At 47.9% G+C, this 27,659-nt stretch overlaps 2 protein-coding genes across 10 annotated transcripts in view; one reads left to right on the top strand and one right to left on the bottom strand.

Moving 5' to 3' along the window:
* The first annotated feature begins 84 nt into the window (after window positions 1-84).
* TOR3A (torsin family 3 member A) lies at window positions 85-14,677 on the top strand. 2 transcript variants are annotated; one of them, XM_064276588.1, is made up of 6 exons: window positions 85-1,180; window positions 2,313-2,426; window positions 4,835-5,100; window positions 6,905-7,128; window positions 12,877-13,001; window positions 13,808-14,677. In XM_064276588.1, the coding sequence occupies exons 1-6, from the start codon at window positions 514-516 to the stop codon at window positions 14,056-14,058; spliced, it is 1,647 nt and encodes a 548-aa protein (XP_064132658.1). In that variant the 5' UTR covers window positions 85-513; the 3' UTR covers window positions 14,059-14,677. The 2 variants fall into 2 exon arrangements, with proteins under 2 accessions (XP_064132658.1, XP_003411028.4); XM_003410980.4 differs by having other exon boundaries at window positions 102-1,180; window positions 6,950-7,128.
* Window positions 12,873-27,659, bottom strand: part of ABL2 (ABL proto-oncogene 2, non-receptor tyrosine kinase) — a 119,199-nt gene continuing 104,412 nt past the window's right edge. For 5 of the 8 annotated variants that reach the window (XM_064276580.1, XM_064276581.1, XM_064276583.1 and 2 more), the window contains one exon: window positions 12,873-27,246. In XM_064276580.1, the coding sequence (XP_064132650.1) occupies window positions 25,523-27,246 (1,724 nt within the window). In that variant the 3' untranslated portion in view covers window positions 12,873-25,522. The remainder of the gene's footprint in view (window positions 27,247-27,659) is intronic. The other 3 variants (XM_064276585.1, XM_064276586.1, XM_064276587.1) reach the window with 1 other exon arrangement.

Below are 27,659 nucleotides of genomic sequence, written 5' to 3'. Positions count from 1 at the left end.
TGGTTTGGCAGCTTAGCTGCTAAAGGTAAGATCACCAGTTTGAACCGGTTCGAACCCACCAGCTGCTAGGTAGGAGACAGACATGGCAGTTTGTTAGAGTCGCCATGGGTTTGGTTTTTGGTTTGGTGGGGGTTTCCAAAGCCAAAATTTCTGCAGACTGGAGCCCATTAGGTTCCTCTCGCTTTTGGTGGACTTCCAGCTGTGGAAATCTGCTGGTTGCTGGCTGCGGAGATGTTTCCTTTCCCCTGCAGGAGAGCCAGGGCCACCTCGGCGGACAGACTTCGTGAAGTGTGACTGACCTACTCGCACCCCCTGCTGCCCATTCTCCTCTTCGTGTCTCGGCACCCAGCTGACTCCTCTGCCGGAAATAAGGATCCTAGGTGCGATGGTTTCCATGGTTTTGCCTAATCTGTTGATAGGAAGTTGATCTTGCAGGCACGAGAAAGGGCACGAACAGGTCCCATTATTTGGTCGGCCTCAGATGGGCCACCAGAGTTTCCCGTAAGTAATAACATGGTGACGGACAGTAAACACTCCCAAGACCTGACCTCACCTCCTTTGCAACCAACCACACTCACTCCCCAGAACAGACTGCTTCCTGGAGCCGGCTCGGTGCGTGGGTGGGGCCTGGAAGCGGCCTCGGGGTGCCCTCCGCGTCACGAGCCTGGGTTTCGTTTCCAGCGGGCGCTGGGCCTCGCCCTGGGTCACTGTGAGGCGAGCTGGCAGGCGGGGGACGCCGCCCGGGACCAGAGCGAGCGCCGCTCGGCCTGCGGTTCCCACGACAACGCCGATCCCGGGCCAATCCGGCCTCGGACGCGAGCCCCCGCCCGCCCGGGATTTAGGAGCCGGGAAGAGCCGGCGGCCGAGGGACCCCGCGCCGGCGGGCCGGACGGATGCGCAGCGCGGGCTCTGGCCATGGCTCGCGGCCCGCGGCGCCCGCTCGGGCTCTGCCTCCTGCTGCTGCTGCTGCTGCTGCTCCCGGGCGCGCCCGGCCGCGAAGGGGCGGCGAGGCCCGGGGAGAGCGCCGCAGAGACGGGTGCGGCCTGGCCCGGCCTCCAGGGCCTTAAGGAGCGGCTGAAGGCGGCCGGTGCCGTCTCCAGGCGATACTGGACTCTCTTCATCTGCCAGATGCGGTCCAAGGACTGCGAGGAGGACGAGGAGGCGACCACGGAGCCCCTGGGTAAGACCACCAGCCGGCCTCGGCCTGCCCTTGGCTCCGGAGGGCGCGAGACAAGATGCGGTGCAGACGCCAAGCTGAATGTGGTTCGCAGGAGATGGCTCCTGCCCTGGGCCCTCCTAATCTGGGCCACCAGACTGAGTTCTTATCAGCCAGCGTTACTGTTTCGTTGTGGGGAGGCAGCCTGTGGGGGATCAGGTAGCCCTGTCACACCCTTCCCTGTCCCCGTCCCCGTCCCGGTCCCTGGTGCAGTCACCTTACGAATATAAACTGACCCGGCTGCTCTCCCCCACCTCACCTTGCCCACACTTCCGGTGCTGTTTCCCAACCCACCCATTCAAAGGGGCTGCTCCTTCCCACCTTCTTGATGGCTTTAAGGAAACCCCTGTGTGGACAAACCTGGTGACTTCCCCATCCCCAAATGCCTTCTCCTTCTCTCCTTGAGGACATGCAGTGGGCAGAGGCCGGGGATGCAGTCCAAGATCTGAATTCTGGTTCTGACTCTGTCACTGACAAATTGTGTGGCAGAGTTGTCACATCACTGTTGTGGACCTGATGACCTCTGAGCTCTTTCCAGTCTGTGTTGTGGGTAATTCTAGGTCCAATCCTGTAACAAGTGCTAGAAACATCTTTCGTTTAAATCAAAAGATTTCTAAATTCCAGTGGGTGGTTTATTTTTGCCAATACTGGGTGTATTCAGATCCCAATTGTCAAAAAAATGTAGAGGCCCTTGGAGTTGGCTGTGATCAGATTATTCTGGAACCCAAAGCAAGTGGGAAGAATAATTGCCAGCTACCGTTTGTCTCCCTGCCTAACTGCAAGCTCCTTGTAGGCAGCTGGGTCTGGGTTTCGTATACTTCTAGCACAAAGTAGATAAGTCATATTTGTTGAATAACTTGAACCTTTGCTGGAGCTGGATCTCTGTCAAGGCCATTGACTTCCTCAAAACTGGAGGTGCCCACTCCTGGTGTGACGCAAGGCAGGCCCAGAGGAGAGCAGTGAGGAGTGGGTCTGGAGGGGACAGAGGGCAGGAGAAGAACGTCTCTGCTACGTTGAGTTGCATGAGCAACACAGGTTCCACAGGGAGGGAGTGCCGGCTCCCCCCGACCCTGTCTCACAGCTCCTCCTTTTCCAGCCTGGAACCTTCCCCTGCTGACCCAGCGGTACCTGGATATCCTGACCATGTGGTACTGCAGCTTTCAGGGCTGCTGTGACAGTGGCGACTGCAGGATCTCCAACAATTTCACAGGTGAGATTCCACATGGCTCCAAGGGGCCACCGATCTATGCACCGGGGTGGGGGTGGAGGGCTGGAAATTCAGGTGAAATGGCTAAGGTATAAGGGACTGTTCATTATCCTGTCCAACCGCCCCCCAGGAAGGATTGCCACAGTAAGATCGAAGTCAGGCCTGCAATTATGTGAGGATCTGCTTTGGGCAAGACATTGAACTGCTAGGTTTTCCAGAAATAGCACCATCAAACAACAATGGGAAGTGGTGTATTAATGGATTTTGCATTCTTCATCTAGAAACAGAGATCAAAGCATCTCCATCCTGTTTCTTGAAGAAGCGCTCAAATACTTGAATCCGCAACAGGAAGCCCCTGTTAGCCTTTAGCTTAATGGCTCAAGGGGACTGAACTAGATTCATGAATCTTGGGAGTCCATGGGAATGCCATGGAACAGCTGGGAGGAGGGACACTGCCAGGTGTAGGACAGGCCCCGGACTGACCCTATCTGAAGAGAGAAGTCATCCCCTGGATAGACAGAAGGCTTCCTGCTGCTCATTTGCCTGCCACTCTCTTACCATGCCCTCCTGCTGACCCTGGGAGAGTGTCCAAGGGGAATAGTGAATAGCTCCAAGCCCTAGTATGTACCAGGCAGGGATTATTGACTCATTATCCAATATATCCAACAACCCCCTAGGAGAGTCAGGCCCAGAGCACCTTATCTCTCTAAATAGGAGCAGCAACCTCTGTGCTGCCCACCCCAGAGGATGGCTAAGAGGATAGAGTGAGAGAACTGATCGGAAATTATGGATTGTGATTAAAAGTTCCCCTTTCTAACCTTTAGCCAACAAATGGCTAGGTGATGCAACATGGGTTTCCTGGTCATCTGGGATCAGTGGGATTGCCTCAGTGCCACCACACCAGAGAGAAACAGGGGGTTGTTTCTGATTGTAAACTAATTCATAGTAGCCATCATGTGGATTGAAAATCCCCCGCCAGTATGCCTGTGCATTCCCTCCCTCAAGCCCAGCTGCATAGGAATTATGACTAACCAACCTTCCTTCTGTGTATTTTTTTCATTAGTTCAGGTGGCTTGATATGCATATCACAGTTGATTTTGCATTTTGACTCTCAGAGGATGTTCATTAGCCCCAAGACTGAACAAACTCTGGTTAAGGACCAGTAATTTAGTCCTCTACAAAAGGTATCTCTGACCACTTTGCCCATCCCAGCCCTTTCCATCTCCATAAATGAGGCCCACCCTAGACACTGGGTCACTTAATCAATGAAGATGCCGATGACACAGTGCTTTCCGACAATCCTAAGGAAGTCCTCTGTCCCAGGAGAGGGTCTGGTCCAGGATAGAATATTGGACTCCAGGTCAGGAAGTCTGATTTAGATTTCTCTTGACTCAGGACAAGACCTTCAGTGGGCAGTTAGCAAATTACCTCTCTTCCCTTAACGTGCCCGTCGTTCCCCAAGGTCCTGGGTGCCCACATTGTTCTGGCCCAAGACCCCGGGCTAGAGTCCCAGCCTCTCTTCTCCCTGGCTGCCCAACCCTGGGCAGTTCTCTCAGTCTCCTCAGCTTCAATGGGGATAATAACACCTAACTTGAAGAATTATTGGGAAGATGAAATATGAAACACTTAGCTCAGTGCTGAGTATAGGGAAGACAATACAAATGTTACATTTCCCTTCCATATTACTACTGTTTTGGAAGCATTTCATGTCTGGGTGGGACAGTAGGTTTCAGCTTGACAAGGACAGGAGACCTCCAGGGTCTTACATTAGACCCTGACCTGCCAAGGCTCCCATGTACCCCCTCTGGCCTGGCTCAAGGTCCCATCCAGTCGACCCTGAACTCAGGGAGGCAGTGCCTTGCCCACAGCTGGTAGCACGCCCTCCCCATCCCCACTATGGCTCCCAGTACCACAGTCTGAAGCCCTGCAGCCTCACAGCTATGAGAAAGCAAGCCTTGCTAAGGGCTTTGTACATGGTAGCCGCTCCCAGCAAGTATTTGCCCAATCGAACGGATAAAATAAAGACTTCTCCATAAAAAATTTAGGGAGTCCTGAAACTAAGGGGTGGGAGGAAACTTGCAGGTATATGGGCGGGGGGTGAGGGGGTAGTGATGGTTAAGGGGAGCCCTTCTCCAGATAGGACTCAGCAGCCATTCTGTGGTGTCTTCGGAAGAGCGATTCCTTTCTCTCCCTAAGTTCAATCTTGATTTCTCAGACTTTACAGAAAATAACCCGTGAGTTCTTTCTGCTGTAATGTTTGCCCTCTGGCTTCTTGTCCTGAGGCCCAACAGGGTAAATAACTGGCCCCACCTCAGAGACCTGTAGGGATGGTCTCTTGGCCATCACCGATCCTGGTTGGGGATTGTACCTGAGGGTACCTCTCACAGTGACCTCCCCTTTTCTTCTCCCAGGCCTCGAGTCAGACCTGAGTGTGCGGTTGCATGGCCAGCATTTGGCCCAGGAGCTGGTCCTGAGAGCAGTGAGGAGCTACATAGAGACGCCTCAGCCAGGCAAGGCCCTGGCCCTGTCATTCCACGGCTGGTCTGGCACCGGCAAGAACTTCGTGGCCCGGATGCTGGCAGAGAACCTGTACCGGGACGGGCTGAGGAGCGACTGTGTCCAGGTGTTCATCGCCATGTTCCATTTTCCTCACCCCAAGTATGTGGACCTGTACAAGGTGAGACCAGGCAGGCGGCTTTGCTAGATGGCGCTGGGGCTGAAATGAGGCTTCCACGGCCCAAGCAGGCCTCTGGGCTGGGTAGGAGACCCTGACACCAGCCCTTCCTTACGAGGAGATGGGTGCTGGAGAAGCCTGGCGGGTGAGTGTGTTGAGGGGGAGGCAGCTGTTGCAACAGAACCTCTGACAGGCAACATCCACTCCACCCATTTCACACAGATGGGACCCTGAGTATCTGGGGGAGAGTGAAGTTCCAAACACCTCTGGTCCCAAGTTCTGTCTCATTACCAGCCACACACAGGGGCCAGACAGTGAGCTTACACAGAGAATCCATGTGTTAATTTTTCTGTTATAAAAAGAAATATGCTTTGCAGGAAATGGGAACAGAGAAAAGCAAAAACTTTATCATAATCTCCCCACATGGACACAAGCACAGTAAGCATTTTGGTGTCCTTCCTTTCACACTTCCCCTTATGTTGTTTTATGTCATTGGAATTAACATTGGACAGAAAGTTGCATGAGGAACTTTAAGTTTTAAGGAAAAAAAAAAAAAGTGGCATATTATAAGTGATTCCTCATGTCTTCCTGTAATGGCTCATTCTATGCCAGCAAGTAGACGGGCAAAAATTTTCTTAGCTGCTCCGCTATTTTGAGTTTCTTCTAACTCAGACATGTAGTATTTAAAAGCAGCCCGGAGATGACCAAAACCCCATGCAACGTGGCAGAGGTGAATGCACCTAACTTGGCTTTCAGCCCTAAAATTTGGAGTGTTAATCTAGAAAGATCGTGTAGGTCTGTACAGACAGAGATTCCCCAGGTCGCCTGGAAGTGTCACACTGGCCTTGGGGGGCCAAAACAGGGTGAGCTGTCCTGAACCTCACCTATCCTAGGGCCTGGCAGCCAGTCAGCTGGGCCTTCCTAGGAGGGAGCTGTCTGGCCTTGACTGTGGCAAAAACTGCTATGGGGCCCAGCTTCCCCACTGAGGAAATGGACACATAGATGCTCGCTGACTCACCTCACACACCCCTACACTCACTTGGGCAACTAGGGGCTGAAGTCAGGGTCCAGAGAGGCTGGAGACAGAGACGGAGCGCATGTTCTGGGAAACCATCACCCCTGGGGTGGGATCTGACCCCAAATAGTATTTTTTTTTAATCTTGACAATGTGTTTTATCAAGTATCTTCTATGTCCTGTTCTCTTGATGAACCCTGCAAAGAAGCTTTTTTTCCAATTCAGGACTTACCATCTTGCTTGGGTTAGGGAGTCCAACATAGCCCCCTGTGGAAGCCCCCAGTTATAGGTTGGGTGGGCCCTAGAGGGGCCCACCTCAGACTTGCTCCTCTGGCATTTCGGCCTGACCCTTGTTGCCGTGGGTGCTGCTCCTAGGCGTTCAGGGCAGTGGAATATGGGTGCCTCAAGGAACTTGAGCCTGGTCTCTGCCTGTCACCGCAGTATTAGAGCCTGACTCCCACCCCTGAGGTCGATGGTAGTTCTGGGTTGGGTCTCATCCTGGAAGAGAGGGAGTGGGGCTGTAAGCTGGGGCCTGTCCCCAGGAGCAGGCAGGGCTTCTCACCACTCCATTCCAGGGCTCTCCCTCTACCCAGGCGGGCTCCACTTTGTTTGGCTTCCAAACCGCAGGGTGCATAAGAATCATCTCGGAAGATTTTTAAAATGCCAGTTTCTTAGCTCCAGCCCTGGAGGTTTGGATTTGGTGGCTCTAGGATGGAACCCAGCCTTAGGTGATTCACTGCTGGTGTCTTGGAGAAACCCATGTTCTTACCAGGGCCCTTGGGGCTGGAGCAGGCTGTGCCTCCCACTGCTCCCAGCAGCTCCCTGTATCCTATGCAGGAGCAGCTGAGCAGCCAGATTCAGGAAACGCAGCAGCGCTGCCACCAGACCCTGTTCATCTTTGATGAGGCTGAGAAGCTGCACCCGGGGCTGCTGGAAGCCCTCGAGCCACATCTGGAGCGCCGGGCCCCCAAGGGCCACAGGGCCAAGACCCCGAGAACCATCTTTCTTTTTCTCAGGTGAGATTGAAAAACAACAGTCAGGAGGGGTATGTGGGGAGGGGGAGAGAAATAACCCTCATCCAGAGATTTTCTGACATGATTTGAGCGCCCAGTCTTGGGAGCTGTTCCCTGGCATCATAGTTGGTAGAGGGCTTCTATGATCTTCCTCAAGAGAAACTAACACAAAGCTGAGTACAGAAAATGGAAGCCTAGCTGCTTAGGTGGAAGCAGGGGTCGGGGAGCCCCAGGTCTCTTTGCTCCTGCCCCTGATTCTTCCCTCAGGGCACTTCTGAGGGACTCTGAGTCCCGCAGGGCCCAGACTGGCCTAGAAGAGAAGCTGTCCCTCATCTAAGCCTCTGCCCAAGCTGTGTGCTTCTCTCACAAATGTGAGGGGCTCCTCTAGCTCCCCACTGAACACGGAGCCTCCTGGAAGGGCAGTCACACACTGAGTCCCTTCTTAGGGCAGTAAGTTTTCAAGTCAGCACAATTAGTGGAAAATCAAGTACAAACTACCTCTGAAACTCCCTGAGGAAGGCTAGTACTGGACAGCAGCATGGTCTCCCCCCCTTCTGAGTCCAGACCGGCCAGTTCCTCCTCCAGCCTTGGAAGGTCGGTTTCTTTTTTAATCATAAGAGGAAGTCACTGGCTTGAAATTCGGGGCATAATTGTTGAATGAAAAACTCTCTTTTACTTTCTCACCTGTAGTTAGATTTGCCAAGTGACTAGGCAGGACCCAGCCACTTAACCACTGGAGTATATTCCTGTTCTTTTGATCTCCTGTGTGCCCCAGGCTCTTGAAATGGCTTTGGAAGGAGCAATCTTAGAAATCAACCTGTCCAGCCTCATCTTTTTATGGAGGCTCCAACTGTGAGGGTCCTGCCCAAGGTTAAATAGAAGTCAAGTTCAGGTCCCTGTTGGGTCAACTCAAATGCTTCACAAGCAGCTTCTTGCAGATTCAGAGTAGAAACCAAATCACCGGCTCCCTCCCCACCCCACTCACCCCTCACCTTCCTCAGGCCAGTATACGCTGGGGGATTTTCCCAGTTTTACTGGGTGCCCTGTTAGGATGGGGAAGTGTTGGGGGTGGTATTCCATCCAGGCCTGGAGCATGTGAGGGGCTGGGCTGTGGAAGTCCATGGACCCACAAGGGGAGTTGGAACAGGTTTATATTGTTGCTGGATTGGGATTTTGGTGAGTTGATGACAAGTCCTTCCAGTTCTGTAAGGCTTGTGGGACACTACAGTGCATTGTGAAGAGGTAAGGGGTTCCCAGGGTGATCTCAAGAGAAAACCTGAAATCAGTTTTCTGAGATCATGGGACTGCCCAGATTCCAGAGGTGAGGACAGTAAATTCTTCACATTAGTTTTCCACCCCTGGTTCTATACCATTTACCATCTGAGGTAGCCCTGGGCATGGATCACCACCATGTTGCAGTGAATTGCAGGGGAGGCAAAATAGCAAGGAATCACCTTGTTCCCTAAGGCCTCTCCACCTAAGCACTGCCTCTCTGTAAGATGAGAAAGGGGTGGGATCTAGAAGTCTGGGGGGACCCTCTGAACCATTACAGCATAAGCGACACCCACCCCGGCCATGACCTAAGGAAGTATGTCTGAGGTGACTGCTAACTCAGGGATTCCTCTCACTTTTGCACATAAGCTTCTCCACGTCTTCCTGCTGCTGTCTTCTCCACATGGCCCCAGGTTCTTCCTCCCCCTCGCACCTAGGTCTGACCCTGTGCCTGCCTCCTGACCTTTCCCCTACTTGGGCCCCACTGACTGGGACCAGATCTAGGGCATCAGCTTGGCAAACCGTCGCCCTGCCTCACCTGTGCTAGGATTTCCTAATGTGACCCAGGTGACCCTGCTGTCTCTAGACAAATGTTTGCCTTTGTAGTATTTTGGTTGTTGACCCATTGGCTGCGCCCTCTGCCCAGTCAGTGCTGCCCTTTCCCCCAGTGGCCTGGCCTTTTTGGCCTAGTGGGTGAGGCGAGGTGGCAGTGGGGACAGAGCCACCTGGGGGAAGCTACCCTGCTTGAAAGACGTACACTGTGAAACTAGAGGCCAAGGAGGCTTTGATGTCTCCAGGAAGGAGGACAGACACTGGGACAGGGAAGCGAAGGGGCCACTTAAAAGGTGTGGCCCCTGGTTCTAGTGGTTCTGGTGCAGGTGGCACACCCAGCTTCCCCTGTGCCCGCCTGCAGGAGCCTGTGGTCCCTGAAGGGCTCTTGCCTCACCCACCCAACCCAGATGTCGTGGGGCCCAGGCCAAAATACTCCATCCAGGGCCATCAGGGCTCCCACCCCTGACCCGTGCTAGGGCATGGCTTAAAGGCAAGGTTTTTGCATATTCTAGTGAACAGTGTCAGAAGAAAGGCCTGGCAATCTACTTCCAAAAAGCAGCCATTGAAAACCCTATGGAGCACAGCTCTACTCTAACACACATGGGGTCACCATGAGTCAGAGCCGACTCCATGGCAACTGCTTAGTGAAGGGTGCGGAAGACTGCGTCTTTGGAATTGGTATCTGCAGTAAGGATGGGTTTTTCCCCTTTAGAAGTGGTGAGGATTCATGTCCGATTCAGTGTTTGTGTTGCCAAATCAGCCTTTGTTAAAGGGCCTGGGTTTAATCCCCAAAAAATCCCAAACCAGCCCTTTGAAAGGATATGCTAGTGGCTTTGCAGGCAGTGAGTTTAGTGTGCCCTGGGCTAGCCCTCAGAAGCCCTTCTTCATCTGAGCTAGAGGAATCAGGCCCTGCCTGCCAGCTACCAGAAAACATTCACTACTTTAGCCATTTCTACCAAATATAGAAGGCTGAAGGAACCCTGGTGGCAGAGTGGTTAAGTGCTTGGCTGCTAATTGAAAGACTGACAGAACCCACCAGCCGCTCCATGGGAGAAATATGTGGCAGTCTGCTTCCGAAAAGATTACAGCATTGGCAACCTTAGGGTCGACTCAACGGCACACAACAAAAACAACCTAGAAGGCTGAGAGAATGGAGTCACATGGCAGAACAGGAACATGGAACCCCAGAGATAGGGGCTATTGTCTTCTTGGTGAAGCTGTAAAATGAAGACAGTAATTAAAGCCTGTTTTCACTGCGCTGTTGTTAGGAAAAGAGTAGATAGAGCGGACTTTGAAAAATTAAAAGAATGCTACAAAGGTACCTCGGCACACAGAAAATGCTATGTCTGTGTTTGACTGTTGACCTTAGATTGTCTGGTCCAGTCCTCTCATTTTACAAACGAGGAAACTGAGGCTCAGTGAAATTGATTAAATCAAGTTTCAAGATCTCTTCTTTGAGGAAAGAGACTGGTGAAATTAGATGTTGCTTGCCTCAGTGGCAGGGAAGAGGGCTGGTCTCTAAAGATGCCTTCCGGTCCCTTGGTCCCCTCAGACCTCACAGTCAGCAGGTGACCTGGAAGGATTTGGAAGGGGCACTTATGAGAGAGATATCTGCCTCAAGGTATAATGTTTGTGCCACAGTGACTGTGCCTGAGTGGGGTGGGGTAGTGAATAAAGAAGGGTCTCAGGTTATATCTTGGTAGGTGAGAGAAAGCTTATATCATGGTCAAAGAGTCATTGGCTGTGGGACAAAACAGGAGGAGAAATCAGGGGTGGGAGCAGAGATAAAGTGTAGACAAGTGGCAGCTGTTCACTTACTTAATACTTATTGAACCCTTCATATGAGCTAAGCACTGTGCTAGGCACTAGAGTTACACAGATAAACAGGCTAAGCTTCCTGATCTCAAGAAACTTAGAGTCCAGGTGGTTTTCCAAGTTGAAATGGGGCAAGCACTGGAGTCTGTGCCCATGGGATTGGGTGAGTGAACCCCATTCATCTCCCCCTCACCCTGAAAGCCCTGTCCCCTAGCCTGTGCAAGTATGAACAGGGTACCCTGCCTTTGCTGTCTGTTGGGAATGGCAGGGTGGGGCAATCCCTTGACAATGGGCATCTCTTGCTTCAGCTGATGCAATTGGGGCCACTCCTTGTATGCACAGATAACCTGTGTGGCAGGCCTTCCTACAGCAGAGGGTGTGGGGCAGCAGCTTTAGGAAGCACAAGAGTGCTGTAAGCAGCTTCCCTATGTGTTGGCTGAGTAGCTGAACTTGAGCAAAGAGTGGGGCTCCCCTTATCCCTGCCAGAGTCCTCTAGCTGGAAGCACATGGCCTCTGGTAAATGCTGGCTGTGAGGGGCACACAGGCCCATCCAGAAAGGAGGCATTGGACCACTTGGCTAGACAACTTTGTAGTCACAGATTACCTGCTTGGCAGGGAAGATGCCCGCCCCAGCCCCTTTACCCATAGATGGAGGCAGGTAGGAAGGAAACCCACTCAGTTCCTCTTTGGTACCCCAAGAGCCTAGCATGGAGCCTGGCACCCAGGATGCACTCAAATGCTGAATGAAAAAACAAGTTAATACACATGAAGGTGTCAAGACATTCAGAGCTTCAGTGAGGAGCGAAAGAAATGCAGATATCGGACCCCCCTGCCTTTCCACTTCCTTCTGCCAGGCCTGGGGAAAGAGCAGGGAGAAGAGCATGGGCAAGAACTTGGTCTCTTTAAGGGGCTGGCAGAAGACTGGTGAAGCTGCAGCCCAGTGTGGGGAGATGAGAGCAGGGCAGTGGGAGGGAAGTATGCACAGGACTGGAGAGGGCCAAGGCCAGGAGTGCTACTGGCTCCACTACTGTTCCCGGCTGTAAGATTCCATCTTCTCTCCATACCCTTTTCTCCTTCGTATCTATAACCCAAGCCTCTTTCCTGTGCTTCACACCCATAATTCCAGTTGCCTAATGACATCACAGACAAGCCCTAGAGATCACAGGCAAGTGAAAACACTCAAATGTGTGTAAAACCACGCCATCATCTCCACACTTCTCCTATATTCCACTTCTGTAAGTGGGGTGGGAGGGAGCCCAAGATAAACACCTGTTTTCTTTTATGTCCTCTTTCCCTCACTTCTCACACCCATCAGTTAAAATCGTATCAATTGTGCCTCCCAAAATTCTTAAATCTTCTCCTCTCCATTGCCTTCATCACCTTTAAACATGGACCATTGCAAAAAGCCCTCTGGCTTTCTGCATCCATCCCGTGCCTCTTCAATCCAACCTCTCATGCCCTAGGATGATCTTCTTAGGATGATCAGGTGACCCCACAGCCCCATACTCCCAAGCTTAAAACCCTTCAATGGTTTCCCATAGCCCATAAGATAAAATCCACATGTGTGTTAAAGGCCTCCTCGCCGTAGCCTCAATCTACCCTTCATGCCTGTGCTCCTCCAGCTGCTCCAAGCAACTTCCAGTCCCTGGATCCCATAGGCCCTCTGATGCATCTGTGCCTGGACACATACCCTTCCCTGCCTCATGTCTGATGAGCACAAGATCTACATCTGCTCAGAAGCCTTATTCTCTCTCTGAAACCTTCTCCCTAGACCTAAGCTGCTCCTACATTAGCACTTGCCACACTGTCCTGGATTCATATTCATGTGTACCTCCCCTACCACACTGAAGTCAAGGGGAAGAGCCACGTCTTACGGGTCTTTGTGCTCTGTGCACCTAGCAGTCTCGAGTGTCTAGAGGAGTGAGAGAGGAAGGATGGGTGGCAAAGCAGAACAATGTCTTTTCTGTACAGACCTTTGGGCTGTGACAGAACCTTTATTCCTCCAGGTCCCGAATCTTCATTCCTCCAGGCATTGGCTGCAATGGCCAAGTTACTCATCTGGAAGCTAAATATAAGAAGAACAAAATCCGCTAACAAGCTCTTCTCTTTCAGTAACCTTGGGGGCAATATCATCAATGAGGTGGTCCTGAATTTGCTTAAGGCTGGATGGTCCCGGGAAGAAATTACGATGGAACACTTGGAGCCACACCTCCAGGCTGAGATTGTGGAGTCCACAGGTACCAAATTCCCAGCCAGGCAGAAACTAAAGCTCTGTGGAAAGCCATAGTGGGAGTACTGTATTTTTATGCAAATAATGGATGCCTTCTATGTTTGTTTGCTGGCCATGCCCTCCTCATCAAGGCACATTCACAAGCGCTGCCTTGCCAATCCTCTTTGACATGCTGCTGTAAAAAAAAAAATTAGCATAGTGAGCTTATGAAAATACTTCGAGGGGGAGGGCGTAGCCAGCAAGCAAACACGGAAGGCAGATGTTATTTGTGTAAAAATATGGTAAAGTGTATGTGTTAGAATGTGTGTTTATGATATGGTATGACCACAAAGGACATACCATATCTCACATTGTCAGCTTTGGGTAGGCACAAACTCTGTTGCCCAGGCTTGGCTTTTCCAAGAAGGCCTGAACTCCTTTTCTGAAAATGCTTCTAAAGAGAGTACATTGCATTGGCCCTAGAAATACAGGCAGTGGAATCTAAAGCCTGTTAAGAGAAGTCTCACATTGAGACCCTCACTTCTCTAGCCTCCGGTCAGAGGTAGGATCACTCCACCTTTTGTTACCATCAACCCAAACCTTAAACCTGGCAATCATGCCACCATCCTCCCTGCTTCACCTGTGGTGTACATTCATAGTTATCAGGGCATGCCTTCCCTCAGAGGAGACATAGTTCTTCTTGACACACCTCAGACAGCTCTACTGGAGTTGGCATATGAGATCAAACCTTGCCCTGGCCTTAGGGCACCTTAACACTCAGGTGGGTTCAGCACTCAAGGTCAGACTGCATGTAACTTTGGCTCTTGATTTCAGACAGTGGCTTTGGCCACAGCCGTCTCTTGAAAGAGAACCTGATTGACTTCTTCGTCCCCTTCCTGCCACTGGAATACCGTCACGTGAGGCTGTGTGCACGTGATGCTTTCCTGAGCCAGGAACTCCTGTATACAGAAGAGGCACTGGATGAAATTGCCAAGATGATGACATATGTCCCCAAGGAGGAACAGCTCTTCTCTTCTCAGGGGTGCAAATCTATTTCCCAGAGAATTAACTACTTCCTGCCTTGAGGCCTACGTGAATACTTCCTGAAGCTGGCTTCCTTCCACTAACAGGACCCCGGGGCCTGTCGGAGCACTGTCAGGGACTATATGGGGTGGGAAGAGTAGGCTGGCATCCAGCGCATCCCTAACACGTAAGTGGTATGGAAAACGAAGGCCTTAAATCTGAACCAGAGCCAATTCCTAAAATCACTTGGTGCCTTAAAGACCCGCATTCTAAAAAGTGGGCCAGGTGGTTGGAGAAAGGCATGTGAGAGACAAATCCCTAGGGCTGTTAGGATTCTATGGATGGTCTCCTTAGCATCTCAATTCTTCCAGGCAGATGCTTATACTTGGGAGTTGGGTCTCAGAGGGTGCAGGCTCTTCCATTTACAGAGAAGGGAAAAATGAAGTCCTCTGGACCCAAGGATAGGAATTACCCTAGGTTTGCAGACCAGGTGGGTTAGCTTTCAGTTCTCATTCCCAGAGGAAAGCTGAACGGTTTCTGCTTATGAACAGAAGGTCAGCAAAGGGCTTCAGGCTGGGGGATAAGGTGCACAGAATATGGGTTTTTGTTTTTTTTTTAAATCACAGCTAAGGCTTGTTCTGCTTACAGATTAAAAAAAAAAAGTTTTAAATTAGGGGCCTAGACATAACTATTTCATATGTAAAGATTAAAATTTTGTATTTTTCTAAGACCCTTGGCCTACTTTCTTACTGACACACTAGTAACCATGCTCACCCAGCAATATTTCAAATGCCAGGTACAAAGGGCGGATGTTGGCACTCAAGGAACGGACAAGGTGACTGACTGGTCTGCCAATTTATTTTTAGTTTGCTTTGGGACCTTATCAGCTGAGTTACAACAACCTCTTATTCAAAGAGGCTCCCACAGCATATTACTCTTACATATGAACATTTACGCCTGTACTCCCAGCTTTAAGGATTAAATGGCAACGTGTAAAGTCTCTAGCATTGTGCCTAGACACAATGTAGGAGGGGCTCAGTAAGTGTTCTTGCCCTTCTCTGGGTCCCGCCTCTCTACCCCAGTTCTGGAATGACACACACGTCTTCCCTCATGTATTTGTCATTTCAAGTGTCCCTCTTCTTTAAAACCCTCCTGACCCTCTCACCTTTAGCCTTCATAAAATGGAACATTGCTGTCACTTCCCCATGTAATGCTCATCAACTCAAATAACAGCCCCAAGCTTAGGGAGTACCTAGCCCGAACTGCATTTGGTACTCAATAAATATTGAAATAAATGAACTAAAGGAACTTAATGTCATACCGGAAACCCTGGTGGCATAGTGGTTAAGTGCTACAGCTGTTAACCAAGAGGTTGGCAGTTCAAATCCGCCAGGCGCTCCTTGGAAACTCTATGGGGCAGTTCTACGCTGTCCTATAGGGTCGCTGTGAGCCGGAATCGACCCGACAGCAGCGGGTTTAGTTTCATACCACTTATGGGACAAAAATAACTGCACAAGAACATGAGGGCCTGTTTGGACTAATAGCTCTCAGTCTAGACCATCTTGGAAAGAATACACAGGCCACCAGATCCTGTTACATACCCAGCTCTAAACTCTGTATATGCATACTTCAAGGTATATAGAACAGATAGCATTATTCTTTTATCACTGCCTACGTATGTCTGATGTCATAAATAAAGGATCTGATCTCTCACCTCAGGAACTAAGACAGGCAGCAGACCATCGTGGGTCTGAGCGCATGCTCTGCAGCCACACTGGGCTGGAATCAGTGCTCCTCTACTTACCACGGCGAGACCACGGGAAAGCTATTCATGCTCAGGGTAACCTTAGCTCCCACTTCGGTAAAAATGGGCACAATACCTACCTAGGATTGTGAGGATGAAATGAGTAATCTTTAGAAAGTGTGCAGGAAATGGTCCTTTAGGTGTTTTAAGAAAGAATAAAAATCTAATAAAACTGCTGTCCCCTTTGGCAGCATACTCAAAGCCAAGGCTGGGACTTTTCTTCCATGTCTAGCTCTTGGAACCCTGGTTGTCTGAAGGTTCCTAACTAATTTGAGATATCTAACATTTGAGAACTTACCATCTGCCATACACTATGCTGAGCACTTTACAGCCATCATCTTGTGTAATCTTTAACACCATGACTTAGGCATCAATTTCATCACAAATAAGAAGAGTGGGGATTCAACCCAGGCAGTCTGACTCCAACTCCTGAGCTCCTGACCACCATGCTTTAAAGACTGGTTTCTAGGATGGATTTCCTCACAAATACCATAGCCATAGGTGTGGAAAATATACATAATACAAAGAGGGGGAAAATAATGGGGAATTCTTTTAGGAAGATTCTAGAAACAAGACTTCCTAAACCAAAAATGGGTAGGAAAAAAGGATTGAAGGTGGAATGTGAGGAGATGTATAAGCCAATTTTTAACAGCTGCTCAAACTGGGCCCACATGTATCCCATTATGTGTATTCTTAACCCACTGCCGTCGAGTCAGTTCTGACTTAGGGACCCTACAGGACAGAGTAGGGTTTCCAAGGAGCAGCTGGTGGATTTGAACTGCTGACCTTTTGGTTAGCAGCCGAGCTCTTAACCAGTGAGCCACCAGGGCTCGTTATATATATTCTATTCATACCTAATTAAGATTACTTCTAAAAGCAATGATTCATTTTTTAAAAAACTGAAGGCCATGTCAAACTAGAATATTCCTTTGTGAGGTTTTATTCTTACTCTATTAATGCTACATTGGCTCAAAACATTTTTAGAGCTTATTTGGAATTGTCCTCAGAATTGATTTTAAAAGAGAATCATTTTGCAGTCACCTCACGTTGAATAAACACACACATATACACACACACTACCCACCTTATGTACCAACCTGGGCTCCAGATGATGCTTTTCAGCTACTTCAAAAAAATATAATCCATCAAAGGACGAGCAGTCACCCCACAGAGGTCCTTCTAAAGAATGTGCCACAGAGATGCTTCTAAAATCAACTTCTTTACCTTCTAGACATCCACTTTATACAGAGAGAGATAAATTACGCTTAGATTCCCTATCAATTAAAATTATGGGAGTAACATTCCAATCTTAAGCCTACTTTGCCGATAAAATATTGCAACCTTTATTTAAAACAAAACACAAGTTGGCAAACCTTGTGAGACAACAGGCAGACAGCAGTCCCGTTCAAGGGCCTCATTTATTTACATCAAGTTTAACACTGTTAGCACTTCACAGTCAGACAACAGAGTGAGAGAATTAAATTAGAAAAACAAAACAACTGAAAATATATTACAATAACAATTAGAACAAATACCTGACAACACTGGTAGTGTGACTCATGATTGATGTGTTTTCAGTTAAATCCCATATTGTCTCACTGGAACCCCTCAGTCGTGCACACAGCCCCGGGCCCTCCAGCTCTCACCCTCTGTGCACCACATGTACACCTGCAGAGCGTGACCTTTGGTATAAACATTAAACAAGTTTTAAAAAATCTGGATCAGTGTTATGTTTTCGGACACAGTTCTGTCAACCACCATGAAATATTCAAACTCGTTTTCAACCAAGTGAGGATAAAACGGGTTCTCCACTGATAGTCATTACAGAACCAGACTGCAAAGAAGGAAAAGTGCAGGGTGGGGGTGGGGGGGGTCTGAGTATGTCAGCAGCTCTTTCTGCCTGTTCACGCCAAACACACCACCCATGGCACTGCTGCTATTCACCACCGGGAAAAATCTGATTTGCTCCTATTTCACTTACTCCCCTCCTTAATGGGCACGAAAATAGTTCATGTATGCTTATGGACATAAGCATGTTCCCTCTATATGTCTGAGATATGAGGGTTTTCCAACGTACGCCCAAAGAGCTACCTCATTGTCCTTTCTGGTTTCTGAATACTAATTTCCCTGAAAGACAATCAGCCTAATCAACGTGATTTCTCAAGATCTCGGAAAATTCCTCTTATAATGAAGTCCAAGAACAGTGGCCACAGTGAAAAATGACTTGTCAAAGTAGAAGACAGCTGTTTATCCTGGTCCTTACCTACCAAAAACATCTGTCTATTGGCATTCTTTCCACCTACAACATGTGGTATGGTACTTCTGAATTGTACAGAACAGTATTTGGGGTTCACCACTGATGACCCCAAAGCATTGCAGGATCTGGCAATACCTTCTCTATCAAAGAATATATTTGGCATATCTGTATGCCATTTTTATCGTGTTATAATTGCTGAAAGTTAAATGTCCATATATGTGAAAATGCTTTAACCAGAAGTCTCATTCTCCAACCAAAGTTTATGCTGCTTAATTACATGATTTAAAACTTCTATCCTGAGGCTTAGAAGCAAATCTAAGCAAGTTCCAATCTCACAAACTCCCTGTACTTCTTTTCTTAAAGCCTGCTAGCATTCGACAGTTCACCTCCACTATGGGTTAAAGGGCTAACTAGCATGTTCAGAGACCTCGAGCACTGTGTATATAGCTCAGTAGCTTGCAGTGGCATGCAGGACCCTGAAACGTGCTGTTAGGAGTACAGGGATGAAGAAAGAATCTCTTTAGAAAAGACACAGAGGACGTGTATTACAATTCTGCCCTGAAGATGGTGTGGTCTTAGGGCAATTCTGTGCTAACTCTTGTAACTTAACTCAAAGTAGATATAGTTTCCATTTAGATGGTCTATGGATTTGATGACCCACTCAATACACCATCTGTTACCTCTGGCTGAGTTAACATGGGCTTTGCTACTGTGTTTGGGTCCCTCAGCAATGGGGAGGTTAAAGGATACAATTTTTCTAGAAGAGATAAGAAATTTCAAATATATAGGTGAACACAGGAGCAAGGAAGTGCACCTGGATGGAGAGGGAAGGGTGCAGTTACAGGGTCCTTCCCCAGCTCATCAAGTGGAATAGAGAAAGTGCAGCAGTCTCCCAAATCAGCACCCTGTGTGGGCAAAACACCTACAGCAGGGAATGCTCGCTGACTTGGCTTTTGAGCCACTGCCACCTACAAAGATCAGTTCTACCAGTTCAATAATTGTGCAAAATCAACCCTGCTGACAGGTTTTTTCCACTGCAAGACTCGTGAAACTCGTCTTGAAAGGCACCATTCCCTAGGGGTGATCTCTGCCATTCTAGTCACCCTAGGGTCAAGATGACCCTTCACAGGTCTCATCACATGGGGAGAAGCAGGGGATCAGAGAGCCTTCACCGATTTCCCATTCTCTGAATCTAAGATACTGAATCAGAAATGAAGGCAATGTCATCTTTCACACACTCAGGACAGAACATACAAGTCACTTGGGTGGCACAAAAAGCAGCAGCCCAGAGCAGAGACTCAACCTTCCAACACTGTAGTAAACTTGACAACGGGCAGGCTGGAGCTAAGATAATCAGTCACCTCGGTGGATACTCTGGGGAAGAGAAAGAGCAGGGTGCAGCCCATTCTTCAGCCCTGAAATCCACCCATGCTGCCCTGAATACCAGAGTGGAGGGAATGGCAGTGAAATTCAGACCCTGGAGGGTGAACTGAAGTTGTGGTGTAACACAGCAGGGAGCTGTAACTGCTGCTCCAGGCACTATTGGCTTGCCAGAAAAACAACCCTTGCTTTCGATTTTTAAAAGCCCGATAGTTGGAACTCTATCCAAAGGTATAAATATTCTGTTAAGAGTGGGAGACTCAGAAGCAGCCCGAGGCTCTCTCTGACCAGTGAGGCTAAGGCTAGCAGCAATTTCCCTGGTTGTCACATGGAAGGTAGAGGCTCCCTCGAGGCTCCCTTCCCCTATGTCTCTCACATGCGGCCATACCCGAAACTGAAGCAGGCATTTGCACAGCTACTAGCTTGACAGAAACTAAGAGATACAGACAGCTGAAGTCTATCAACACACACGAGAGGAAACTTAGGCCCAGAAAAACACTTACATAAAGAGGACTGGTCATAACAAAGAAACTGGACGCCCAACCCAACTGGAGTAAGTTAATGCAAGCAAGATGATGAAACCCCAAAATCACCAACAAAAACATAGATAACCCTGTCAACCCAATGTGAACTCCGGTGGGGCACGGCCTGAGAGGATTAATGCCATCAGTAGCAAAAATGAAAGGGAGTGGGAGAGGTTAGAGTGCAGTACAGCTAGCTTGAAAGTGGCCTCCAGTGCAATTTACTCCTGGATATTTTATAATCTAATGGATGGGTTACATTCAGCTACTCTTCTTTTTAAAAATGAAAATAGATGATGTCAAGCTCATTTATAACTGGTAGGAAATTCCCAGAGTGCACTGGTTCTACAGCCATCTCTCACCACACCCCCACCACACACACACAAAAAAAGACAAAAACAAAAACACCATGCAGGACATAGGTTAAAAAAGACAGTCAACATCAATAGGAAACAAGTCTGCTCCCGCCACATTTAGACGACTCAGGGGCTGAGAAAACCGAAACCAAACCCACTGCTGTCAAGTCGATTCCGACTCATAGTGACCCTGTAGGAACAGAGTAGGACTGCCCCATAGGGTTTCCAAGGCTGTAATCTTTATGGAAGCAGACTGCCACATCTTTCTCACCGGCTGAGCAGGGGATGGACAAAAATGTTGGTGAGTAAAAGGGCCCCATCCTTCTCGGGGCAAAGTCCCTGGAAGAGCTTCTGTATTCTGAAATCACTGAAACCAAAAAGTTGGTCCTGGATTTCTGAAGTTACTCAGCTCTGAACTACAAGCGTAGCAAGACACTTGCCACAACAGCATACATTCGTTTAGGGTTTCATATTTATAATCAATTACAGAGGTGATTGTTTATACATTTGCATTTTCAGGTCTCTCTCAGGTAAGAGCGTTTAGGTTAATCAGCATCTAACCAATTATTTTCTCGTCTAAACAGACATTAATAACACACCTTTAGAGTTATATTACTTCTGATATTTTCTCAAAGTGCTTTCATATACATTATCTCAGTCATTGAAATGGTACTGAACATTTTTTTTTTTTTTTTAAATAAAAAGGAATGTAGGAGTAGTTTAAAAACAAAAAATTTAGTTGGTATTTCCTTACTGCTTGGTGCAGATTTGCTGGAATGCTGGGAGCCTGTGCTTTAAGAGAGTGTGCAGCACTGTGCGGACTGATTGTCTATCTGAGCCACTTTTTTTGTAGTGACTCACGAGGCAGCAGAAATGGTAGAAAGACCCCATGACCAGGGAGTCAAGAGACCCAAATTCTAGCCCTGGCTCTGTCACTAATTTACTGCTGTGAAATAACCGGCAAGTAACTTTACCATCGTCTCCTCCAGTTTCGTAATCTGTAAAGAGAAGGGCTGGGGTATTGACAGTTCTTAGATAGTGATGGGTTTAAGAAATACCTGGGGAGATTCTCAAAAACACGTTAGTTGAGACCCCACCCTCTTGGGAATTCTGATCTGGCGTGAGGCCAATGATCAGTTTTTCAAAGCCCCCTAGGGGATTCTGTCAGCACACTCCTTGCTGAGAGCCACTAGGTGCTATAACAGGAACAGCAAGAGGAGGAGTTGACATTATGAAGTGCTCACTGTGTGCCCAGGCACTTGAGCTAAGTATCTTACACACATTATCTCACTTAATCCTTATAACAACCCTATGAGGTAGTTACTATTATTATCCCTGTTTTATAATGAGGAAAGTGAGGCTTAGAAGGGTAAAATGACTTGCCTTTTAGGTTTTAGAGTCTGAACTCTTAACCACTATCTATACTGCATCTTTTAAACTCAAAAACTTCATGATTTTTAGTTGAGTAAATATGGGCTGTACCTTAGCAAAGTCAGAATGTTTCATTAACTGGGAACTACTTTTGTAGCCATATTTCAACTGAACTGTAAGCAAATTTCTAATTTAAACCCTAAAATACAGCTGGGAAAGGGTCTCTACTATAATGACCTCTGTGTATAGAGGTCATCTGGAAAAACACTGAATCAATTTCTTACGGCCAGTTTCTTTTTTAGGCTGTATCACTGAAAATTATGATGGAAGTCTGTAGGAAAATATATCCATTTTAATTTTACACTAAGCCTTTGAAGAAAATACTTTATGTGAAGCACAAACAAGATGTATTCTACACAAAACACTGCATTGTAAAGTAGGAAATCTGAACTGAAATCATTATTACCTGTACACAAAAGGATTCAAGCTGTGGTAGCCCAAAGGTATGCATATATAACCACTTTGCGAAATTTTCAATACACTCGCTCCTCACTTATTGACATGGTTAGGTTTCAAACACGAGGATGTTATCCAAAAATCGGCATGATGTGAAAATGGAGGATGACCACATCAGGTCACAAAATGGAGAGTAACTACATCATTACATAACTGCCAAATTACATCATGTCATAACTACCAAACTACTGAGAATCATGGCCAAGCCAAGTTGACACATAACCTTAATTCACAGCCAGTATTACCCTCACCTTGCACCTCAGCATTTGTCACTGCCAGACATACGTCATTAACGTGCAAAATAGTCAGTAGATTTTTTACTATCGCCACAAATGCGAAATGTCAGATAGTGAGATAGTTGATAAGTCGATACCTTGTTAAAAGGGTTTTTTTTTCCCCCCATCTGCTATCTGCTTTGCTTTTAGGCTAGATAGAATTAAACTACGTTTTTAGTTTCTAGAAGCAGTTTTTTCTGCTTTGAATTGAAACCTTTTAATTTACATAAGGTCTTTTTAGTTGGTCCTTTTCAAGTAGAAAAAGGAAAAGCCCAAATTATATTTTATAGTAAGTTGACAGTGCCTCTTTAACCTGAACCCTGAGCCCTCAAACCCCTGAAGTTGCACAGTTGAAGCATCGTGCAGGATGCGGTGCGCTACGGCAGTCAATGCTACTCTTGACTGTGTTGAGAAAATCAATTAAATTCTTTAATTTATTGAGCACCCACTGTAGGCAAGACAGAGCCAGGTGCTGCCCCTGAGTAAGACACAGCCCCCACTCCTTAAGACTGTTCTTCGGTGAGAAAATCAGGGAGCTTAAATATACTCAGTAGTGTTTCTCCACAGCTTATTTTCAGAGCTCTCAAGGAAAAACAGGTTCCTTGCTTTAAAAAAAAAAAAAAAAAGAAAAATCCCCTGAAAAACAATTATAATCCCTCAACTTGCATCCCACAATGACAGGGATAAACGTAAACAGCAGCATATTAATATTCTAAAGTTTTAGCTTTCCCCTCCCCATCCTTAAAAGGCTAACTGCTAAAACTGTTTCAAGTTTACTGAAGTGTATGATGAGATGGAATGGCAGGGAATACGGCAGGAGGAGGATTGGTTAAGGGGAACTCTTATTTTCTCTTCCAACCTAAAGGGATTTAACCTGACCACTAGTGCTGTGCTGTGTCTGTACATAACATATTGACAGGGATCAGCCAACACCTGCAAGAAATGCCCAGTACTGCCTCTTCCCTTCTTACCCTTCTCTTAGCCTGGACCTCCTTTACAGCAGCAAGGATAAAAATCAAGCTTACCTTTCTTTCTAATGAAAACTAAATTTCCTCATTGGTCAAAGGCACCAAACTCTATCCAAAACACAGTTTTCCCTTAGTTGTTGTTGTTAGTTGCAACTGAGTCGATTCTGACTCATGGTGACCTCATCCAGAGTAGAACTGCTGCTCCATAGGGCATTCTAGCCTAATTAATATTATCTCAGCAGTTCTAAATTTCACTAATGCCTGCTACTGAGCAAAGAAGAGAATGAAAAACCATTCAACATAACAGGACTGCACTACGGAGCTTTCCAGAGAGGCTCTCATAGGGATAGCAATGCACTTACTTACTTACAAAACACCCTTGAGAACATGTATCATTACTTTCACTTAAGATATTAAGAGATGAGGCTTGACAGTGGATCAATGACAGAGCCAGGGAGAAAACTCACTGTTCATCAATGTTGAATTCCTATCTTCCTAAGCTAATATTCCTTTGGGAGGAAAAAATTAAGATATTGTATATTGAGTTTTCTTTGGGCGGAGGGTCTCATAAAGCTTTGAGAATGAAATGGCAACTAGAATTAGGCCTACTACTAGGAATATTAATATCTAACCATTAGACTTGGTTCCATGTGATTCTAATTAGCTCTATAATTAGAAATGAGAAGGGACAGAAAAGGCCTATTTTCCAAGGGCAAGACATAATTTGAAGGCTAAATCGCTGCGTTTCCAGGGTCTAGTTGGTGCTTTCTGGAAATGCTGCTCCTTCAGTTATGCACTGTTAAAATAGAGGTGAATTACAAAATAAATAAAGAATATTCCCAATATGATCTTTACAAACAAGCACAATGATGGGGAAGGGGAATGTCAGAGGAGAAAAGCATGTGAGAATGACTTTGGGTAATTTCGTTTGAAATCCAGGAAGAGAAAACGCCTCTCCCTACACTTGATCTAGATTGGCCCTAAAGTGATGACAGGGGAAAGGTAAAGAGAAACAGCCATTAGGACCAAACCAGCTTCTTCTCTCAGTCCCAGGCCTCCGAGCCTAGCCGTTTAGGTTTCAACAAGAGGACCCCTCCCTGGTAATTTTAGTTGATACGTATACAGCTGCTCAAGTTCTTGGCCAGTATGTCGGTATGCGAGAACACTGTTGCAGAAAAGCATGCCCTTGTGAGAACCTGTATGTGATTACAATTTCAAAGTTAATGTTGGTTAATGCCCCGAATGCTGCCAGGAGTAAAGGAAGACAGCCTACCCAGCAAGGGGTAAAGAAGAACCATTAAGAAGAGCCGAGACCCCTGCGCCTATGGTTTACAGATGGGCACCCACAAGCAGAAAGCCGATCCTGGTTCATTAAGAAGTAATAGACTAGAAGAAGTGACTTCTGCTAATCTAGGACTTTAGTGGGGAGGTTTTAAATCTCCCCGACCGAACCTTCCAGCATTCTTTACTGACTGTACTAATGTTTCCCAGTTGCATATCTTAACAATTTGATTTGCAGTTCTTACTAGCAGCAATGACCTTGTAGCAGCAAGACCAACAGCTGCTTCCAATAGACTTGAACAAAACTTCTTTCGGTACATTCCCAGCATTCCTTTCTTCTGACCTAATAAATTCACTAGGTGAGCTGGCACATAATCACCGTTAGTACCTACTGGACCCCCAGGCCAACTCCCCTTTGTGTGATGCAGAGTTGGTACTGCAGCCTTGTTGAACTCAGCTCCGTCTAGCCACCTCGTGTCATTCCAGGTAGGAATGGGCTGGATTTCTTTTTTTATGGCATGACATACACATGTTCCCTGATTCTGCAGCGCAGCTTCCAACCCTGGCAACTACTGCCCTGCCTCCATCCAATTTTCCTTTCCTGTACTTATGTGGTTTGCTTCTTGTTAAAAATTTGAGATGAACCTGTAAACGTGAGAACTCAGGGATCTGAGGTACTTCACATAAACACACTCAAGTATCAGTCTTTCATTTTTTGAAAACAAGAACACAGGAAAACAAGTCCCCTTTCCCGCTCCCTCAGAAATGTGTGTATCTCCCCACTAGGTTAACAGTGGCTACCTCTGCACCACATCACTGATCTCCTGTACACATGACAATAAGTTATTAAGGACAGGGTTTGCCCCGGGGACACCAGCAGCTGCTGAAGACACCTGCAGCTCCTGCAGGCTGAGTTCCAGTTTGCTCACGGCCTCTCGGAAGGCAAATTTGTTGCGAGTTTGAGGGATGCAGTCCACATAGCCTGAGCAGTAGTCGAGCAGCTGGTGGCCAGTGTCCACCAGCTGGCTATTGGGCACAGGTTCCGTGATTGCACTGGACAGTAGGTCAGCACATTCCAGCAGGGCTTCTTTGCTGATTTTGTCTGCTGAGATTTTCTCAGTTGCCTGTTTGGTTTTTCTCAGAGCCACTTTAGTACCAGCTGTGCCGTTGGCCATTTTGGCTGGCGAGATGGAAGATGTGGGCAGAGGCACTTGAGGCGGAGGCATCACTGGCCTCCCAGCTTTCCCACTTACAGGCATTGCCCCTGATGCTGCCTTTTTCCCACCTTCCTGGGTTTCTGTCGTAGGCTGTCCTGCAGAAGAGGCAGATGGCTCTTCTGAAGGATCTGAGCATGTGGATGGATGCTGCAGTAGTCTCATGACTGGTGGTGGGGGTGGGGCACACTTTGGTTTTACCCGTCGGGGTCGGTCCTTGTCTCCAGAGGTGGTGACCTGATGCTCAGATAAGAGCTTGAACTTGTTCCCCTGAGAGTCTGTGCCAATGAGCTGCACATCAGCTGGAGTGTGTTTCAGAGTGGGTGAGATAAGGACTGGCACTTTGTGGTTGTGAGTGGTTGGAAGGACTGTTGCCACCTTGGCTGGAGAGGACCACCCTGGCTGCTCTCCATCCTCTGGAACTCCAGCCATCCCGAGTCGTGCCCCACCATTCCTCTCCTTGCTCTTGGGGGCAACTGCCACTCCAGCCACCCCCTGCCCTGGAGAGTCCTTCTCTGTGATGGCTGGATCCCCAGAGGGGGCTCTGAGAGGAAGAGCTGTGGCTCCTCTGGGCAAAAGTTTGGCTTTTGGTCTCTCCCTGGTTGGAGCAGCACCTTCCTCTGACTTTTTGGGAAGTGTGTCATTGGCCCTGCCCACATTCTCTTCTGGCTGAGAAGAGGTGGACACTGTCCTTTCCAGCTGAAGTTTGGACCTCTGGCAGTTCCTGGGAAGAGTCATTGCCATCCTATCCTGCTCTGGAAGCCCTGAGGACATGGAAGATGTAGAGTTTGACCTTGGAAAAGGCTTGGACGTGTCATCACTGGCTGTGGGTTTACCTGCTCGTAAGCCCAGTGTCTTTTTTATTAAGCGTGGTGTAAAGAAGCCTGTGATGCCAGACCACCCACCCCCAGCAGTGCCACTGCCCCCACCCCCACCCCCATCGTCATTACAAAGGTTCCTCTGTGCAAAGCTCCCCCCATAGCACTTGGGTGGCACCAGATTCGCCTCTTGCTGGGCAGCCATGAAAGAGAACCCGTCAGCATGCTGTAGAGAAGCAACAGATGAGAAGTTACCCGTGAGCTCATATTTCTTGTGGGGCTGATTCTCCATTTCTCGGAAGGAGCTGCTGCGTTTGGGGGGTGTGGGAGCATTTCTCTTTTTCATGAAGGAGCTGAAGAAGCCTCCTTTCCTATCCCTGGTGAAGCATGTCTCTTTGGCATCTTCCAAGAGGCTGCTGGGTGACTTGTCTCTTTGCTTTCGAGGCAGTGCTGGGGACCCACTGGGGGCCTGTGCACTTCTAATGAACCCTGATGAGAAACAGCCAATCAATCAGTCTTGTGTAAGACAAGAAGGAAATCATCATACCTGAGTTACTAGGCTCAACTCTAAGGGTTCTGTCAGCATCTATTCAAGTCAGGTGTTGGCGGGACCTGGAGAAAACTAATGAATGGATTAATGCATTATCACTTTACACTGATTAGTATTCCAAATGCACTGGGGGTCGTAAATGGGAAACAATAATCGCTGGTTATTGCCTCAGCATCCATCCTTTCCCTAAAAGTTACAGTATAACCTGGTCTCTTCTATCAGGCTCAGTGAAGTTTTTGCCAGGGGTATGAAGATGGTAACTATTTGGGAAATCGGGAGTTGGGGAAATGTAGCTGGAGGCAGAGTTGGATGTCAGATGGGTAGACCAGGACAACTAACACTAGCAATGCAG

Source organism: Loxodonta africana, chromosome 25, assembly GCF_030014295.1.
Source record: "Loxodonta africana isolate mLoxAfr1 chromosome 25, mLoxAfr1.hap2, whole genome shotgun sequence".
Classification (NCBI taxonomy): Eukaryota; Metazoa; Chordata; class Mammalia; order Proboscidea; family Elephantidae; genus Loxodonta; species Loxodonta africana.
Note: the sequence above shows the minus strand (reverse complement) of the source record. Positions and strands in the feature narration are given on the sequence as shown.

Excerpts from the sequence above, each read along its gene's own strand:
- TOR3A (XM_064276588.1), top strand. The coding sequence starts at position 514 with ATGGTGACGGACAGTAAACACTCCCAAGACCTGACCTCACCTCCTTTG. Across the intron at positions 1,181-2,312 it reads GGCGACCACGGAGCCCCTGG|CCTGGAACCTTCCCCTGCTG; the intron begins GTAAGACCACCA and ends CTCCTTTTCCAG. Across the intron at positions 7,129-12,876 it reads ACCATCTTTCTTTTTCTCAG|TAACCTTGGGGGCAATATCA; the intron begins GTGAGATTGAAA and ends CTTCTCTTTCAG.